At 36.4% G+C, this 5,794-nt stretch overlaps 1 protein-coding gene across 1 annotated transcript; it reads left to right on the top strand.

The window, feature by feature from the left end:
- LOC119777438 (apolipoprotein A-IV-like) lies at positions 1 to 1,488 on the top strand. The gene is made up of 4 exons (XM_038276316.1): positions 1 to 102; positions 208 to 259; positions 349 to 499; positions 628 to 1,488. The coding sequence occupies exons 2-4, from the start codon at positions 220 to 222 to the stop codon at positions 1,202 to 1,204; spliced, it is 768 nt and encodes a 255-aa protein (XP_038132244.1). The 5' UTR covers positions 1 to 102; positions 208 to 219; the 3' UTR covers positions 1,205 to 1,488.
- Positions 1,489 to 5,794: the final 4,306 nt, after the last annotated feature.

Below are 5,794 nucleotides of genomic sequence, written 5' to 3'. Positions count from 1 at the left end.
GACTACAACAGTCATCTGACTTCAGTATATATACACGGAAGCAGCTCTGAGACACAGTCACTAACACGATAAACTCTGAACGATACACAAGCCCCAAAGCAGGTGAGCCAAGCACTGTGCTTCAGACTATGCATTTAATAAAAGTCTATAATTATTGATGTAAATGTAGCACCTATGAGTGTTTAATTATAAATTAATGTATTTTAGCAAGTTGCAGTCATGAAGGTGTTTGTATTGCTAATTGCTGCCATACTCTCTGGTAAGTTGCTCTTGTTTAAATGCATATTCAAAAGTGAAAATAAAAAAAGGCTTACTAAAATAACCCTTACTGATATCTTTACTCTGAAGGATGCAACGCCAACCTCTTCTATGCCGATGCTCCAAAGCCAAAGCTAGAAGTGTTAACTGATGCTTTCTGGGACTACATTGCCAAGGCCACACGGACAGCTGATGACACTTTAGAGATGATCAGGAAATCACCCATTGGACAGGAAATTAAGTAAGTTACGTGATTCTTGATCAGACCCAGAGAGGAAGGTTTGTGTGTGCTGGGAGGCGGGGTCTTATTTTTTGACATGTTTCACAATATTAGATGTTCTAACAGTCACTTTGTTTTTGGCTGTCCAGTTCCCGCTTGACAGAGAGTGCTGACAGAGCCAACGAGTATGCAGTGACCCTGCAAAAGCAGCTTTCCCCTGCAGCTCAGGACCTGATGAACAAGATTACAGATGAGGCTGATATGCTGAAAAGTGTGCTGACCCAGGAGCTTAGCTCAGTTAGAGAAAAACTAGAGCCATACACTGAGAAAATGAAGGCCCAGATCCAGCAGAGGGTTGAGCAGCTCAAGCAGGAATTGGCCCCTTATGCAGACTCCTTGGACTCAGAGGCGCTAAGGTCAACTCTGAAACAAAAGAGTGAAGAGCTGAAGACCAGCCTGGAGCAGAGTGTGAAGGACCTGCAAGCTCAGCTGGGGCCCTACACAGATGACCTGAAGGGGAAGGTTGACCGACACCTTGAAGACTTCCAGAAAAGCATAGCTCCCATGACTGAGAAGGTCCAGGTAGAGCTGAGCCAGAGAGCCAGTCTGGTGAAGCAAATCGTGGCTCCCTATGCTGAAGACCTAAGGGAGAAACTGGACCCCTATGCCCAAGACCTCCGGTCCCAGCTCATTTCTCTCTACCAGTCATTTGTCAAAGCCAACTGAGTCACCTAAAGCCTCTGCTGACATAACCAAACAAAATCTTGAAAAGTGGGTTCCACCACCATATAGAGGAAGACCATAAAACATCAGTTCTGTACTGTGAATGAAATCTGCCTAAATATCCATAAGTTATTTTTATTGCTGAGTTACAACAAGCAAAACCCGGCACTTCTCCAAATGTGTATATATGTACTGTTTATACTGCGTGTTGTGAAAGGAAACTGTAAGCATTTTTGTAATTTCTCTAAGTTATCTAAAATAAAATAAAAAAAAAACATTAAAAAGTATTAACTTTCTCAGTGTGTATAGTAAATTTGTGATTATTTTAGAGATTACAATGGGAGTAAATTTGCTGTCTCCTAAATCACAGCTCAAGGATTATCTACCAATAAGACTTGTGCCGTGTTTTTCCAAAGAGGCAACAAGTATTTTGACTTTATACCCCATGCTTATACATGTCTTAGCTTGTGTCACAGTTTCGCCTTCTGGTTTCTCCACAGGCACCCTATTGTTCTTGCTGAAGCTTGCCATGAAAACTCCAGTATGTTATCCCTAAAAATCAAAGAGATACACTAGATCAACAATCTATCGGAGAAATTAAGATAAGATGGTTCCTTTTTACATGAAGTATGTTGGTAAATATATGTGCAAACCATTTATTTTACATGCATTATTTGCTGTTTTAATGCTTTAAAAAAAAACAAAATCCACATGCTTTCATAAAATGCAAAAGTATAGCAGTTTCTCTCATTTCTCTTCCTTAGCACACTCACTTCCTTCTGATGATGCCAGCTTCCAACGTGGAGGGTTAGAGTCCAGTAATGACTGTGCAAACATGCATATACACACAACATGTTTGTTTTCTGATAGCATCAAAATACATAGTTCAAAATACGTCTCAAAAATAATATTGGTTGGATTTATAGATTTGGATAGTGTTGACAGACAGGTTTCATAATTGTTTAATGTATCTTACTATCCAAGAAAGGCTGCAGTAATTACTTTTAGGGTGAGAACATGAGGGTTCCAAACAAAAAACACTTATTTGTCTATGTAAAGATCGGGTTTGTAATTTTGTTTTCTTTTTAAACTGTGTAATTATCCAATGTTAGCTCCAGGGGAATTCTAACGTGCGAATCTGTCTGAAACTCAGCAAGGTTCTGCAATAGCAAACGTTATCTAACATTTTCATGTTCTAGCCTGCTTTATTACTGATTAGAGCTGTTCGTGTTGTCTTATCAGTCAATGTTAGGCATTAAGAACCTGATCCCAACAGCTACAGTAAAGGTAATTCTTGCTCCATTGAAACTTTAAATGGCCTTTGCTATAAGCTTTAGGATATAATGTTAGTTTTTTTGCATAGGACACAACTTGCATATTATCCAGTAGTAACAGATTTATTTTGCTTGTGGTAAGAAGTCATTACTAAATAATTAGTAAAAGTCTTAAAACAGTTTTCTTAGCACTAAGGAGAAGTGCAAGAGAGTCACTTTCACAAGTAAAGCCCTATAAGAGGTGCTGAAGGTGCTCCACTTGATATAGTTACATTAGAAAAACCTGCTTGGTTCAAGATTTTCAATCAATTCAGTTTTCCCTTTTAAACAGTAAGGTCACAGAATATGCTGCAGAATGGTTGACAACATTTTAAACAAATGCATGGCTCAACAAGTTTGCTATTTTTATTTAATACAGCATTTTTTTTCAAGCTCAAGCTTGTTGTCCATAAAATAATAAAACATAATAGAATAATATCAGCCAATATATTGAATAAAAAATAAATATTTCCTAATAAAGTTTTTCCTCATACAGAGTACCTATGGCAGTTGGTCTAGCTGCTTACTCCCTGCTCTAGCTATCAGTTGTACCAGAATTAATTGTTCCCTCTATTATATTCAAGCTTTCAATGCTTTCATAAACTGGTCCAAAAATATTTCTTACAGAGAGGGTTTTTTTTTTCGTGGCAAAAGACAAATCCTTCCGTCCTACCTGTGTTTATTACAGAGGAGCTAACCCTTATCTAATGTGCTCTTTTTTAATGGGGAGCTCTAAATACATACTCCATTGTCAAAATTAAGCACACAGACATTTATCATTTTCCTGTTAAAGCTGTCTTTTTTGTGTCAAAATGTCACTTAGTTCCGTAAAATACCATGAGAAATCTCATCAACATATAGCATTGCCTTCCTGTTTTAGTGGGCCTTTTATTTCTGACATGTGTGATTTGTATCTTTTAATATACATCAATTTTCTTTGAAACCTACTTCAGCTAATAAATTACTGCTGTAGACCGATTAACACATCCCCAAACTCGGTCCTCAAGGCCCGAGTTTAGAGGTTTCCTTGCTCCAGCACAGCTGCTTTTAATTGAAAGCTGATTAACAGGCTTTTGGTCTACTGCAATCATTATAACCAGCTGTGCTGAAGCAGAGAAACCTCTAAAACCTGCAGGACAGGGGCCTTGAGGACCGAGTTTGGGGATGCCTGACATATAGTAAGCTCTGCATTAAACAATGGCGTAACAGTTGAATTCTTTTTTTTTTTGATAAGCCATGCCAATCTAAAATTTACTGAAACATTATTATTTTATGAATATTATTTTTTTTTTTATTGTTGAACATCTTGAACTATGTTTAACCTTTCGGGTTCTAAAACAACCTACCAGTAATTACAAAACCTGATTTCTATTTGTCAAAGAATAGCTTTTCCTGATCCAAAAGAATGTGTTACACTGCTACCCAGTGTTGAAAAAGTAATAGAGCAGCAGTTAACACTACAGCAGGCACCAGAGAGGACTACAGGTTCTTACATGAAAATTGTTAATAGATAACTGCTTAGACTGATATGCTTGATAGGGTAACTTTAAACTGCATTTATGTCCAAACATGTCCCCTAAGCATTTGTGGTTTCATAACAGAATTAATAGTTTGTAGTCCTCAAATTAACAGTCTATAGATTATAGATCTGGTTCATGTTGTGTAGGAAAGCTCTACCACCAAGATAAGTCACATGGGCTTGGTGTTATCTCTAAGTCTCACAGTTTACTCAATCTGTCTTTAGTAATATAGTCTCATAATTGTGTCACCTAATAAAATAAGATAGTGTTGAGTTTTGTGTTTCTATAATTATCCATCATTTTTCACATGACTTAGTTAATGAGGGATGTACAATAATGAAAATAAGATACTGTAAATGCAATATCCATTAGGCTTTTGTATGCTAATGTTTTGAACTTGTGAAATTGACTTCTGTGTGATCCAGTCAACCTTACTAAATTAAATAATAACCATCATTTACGGCTAAACAGGTAGGAGATGGATGACAGCTTTTAAACATTGAGCATAAACTGAAAGTGCACAACCATTCATATCTCAGTCAATCACATATTTTATTTTCTCAATGTCCCCTTTTTTTAATTTCATTTGTTGTTTTTTTCTAACAATGCTTAACATATGAAAACAGCTAAAGGTAAAATGTCCAGTAACTCTCCTGGGTTTTTCTTTTTAGGGACAGTAAGTAGAAACCCACAGACTAAAACTGAAAATGTCAAATGCAGTATAACATTTGACTGATGAAACTAGACCATAAAAAGTACAGACTACAAGGCTATATTGTTGAACCATTGTGAACCTGCATCTATTGTTATAAACGGACATTAATCAAGGCATTGATACTTTTGGCCCAACTTGGACACTTCCCAAGAAATAATTTAAATGGACATCTTTTTCCCTCTTTTGGAATTATTTGTTTGATCTATCTCAAGTTTATTTTCTAGTAGTGTGTAGTGTTTGCATAGATGTTAGATTTCCTATAACCCATCAATATTTTAACATGTAGTAATTTGTGTTTATTGTGCAGCAAATGATTTATCACTCAGGTCAGATTTACCCTCCTTAATAATTGTATAAACAGAGACACTTTTCTTTGGTTGGTGATTAATAACTCGACACCATAGCCATAGCCTAATCTACTAAATTGGGGGAAATAACTGGATTTTGAACAGCCAATCCAGGAGCCTACCTTGAATGCGAGAGGCCAAGAATCCTGGTAAGTAAGCGGATTACAGTTATAATCATTGAACTAATAACATTCAATTGGTTTTATTCTACTCTATTAATTAACTATAACTTCAGGGTCTAATTAATAATATATTCATAATCTACTGGTAAAATACCATAACAGCCTGCAGGAAAATTCTGAAAAAATAATTAAATACGACCCGTACAAGAAGCTTGAGCTCAACTCTGTTGCCCTTCTAAGTTTCTAGATGGAGCCAGCCACCACTACATGGAGTCAGCCACAGAAAAAATGTAGGCAAAGAAAAACTTTTACTGCCAGTCACCAGAAATGGCAGCACTGAAATGAGCGCAAAATAGCAAGTGAGTGTATAAGATTTTAAACACAAAGAAAAACTCAAAGATCAATTCATCATTGAGCTGCATCTAAAACGTTTTTGTTCTGCTACTATTCCTATTTATAACTTTATAAATTCAATTTTCAGTTAATAAGAAAATCCTTGTGTGGTTTCCTTTAAGGTTACCCCCACCAAACAAGCCTGGTGGATGTAACAGCAAAAACAAAACCATTATTCAGACA

This window comes from Cyprinodon tularosa, unplaced genomic scaffold, assembly GCF_016077235.1.
Source record: "Cyprinodon tularosa strain WSP-4 unplaced genomic scaffold, ASM1607723v1 ctg124, whole genome shotgun sequence".
Taxonomy (NCBI): Eukaryota; Metazoa; Chordata; class Actinopteri; order Cyprinodontiformes; family Cyprinodontidae; genus Cyprinodon; species Cyprinodon tularosa.
Note: the sequence above shows the minus strand (reverse complement) of the source record. Positions and strands in the feature narration are given on the sequence as shown.

What these genes read in the sequence shown, in the direction of transcription:
- LOC119777438 (XM_038276316.1), top strand. Translation starts at nt 220, where the DNA reads ATGAAGGTGTTTGTATTGCTAATTGCTGCCATACTCTCTG. An exon ending in AATTGCTGCCATACTCTCTG is followed by an intron (nt 260 to 348) that starts GTAAGTTGCTCT and finishes TTTACTCTGAAG; the next exon opens with GATGCAACGCCAACCTCTTC. An exon ending in CCCATTGGACAGGAAATTAA is followed by an intron (nt 500 to 627) that starts GTAAGTTACGTG and finishes TTGGCTGTCCAG; the next exon opens with TTCCCGCTTGACAGAGAGTG.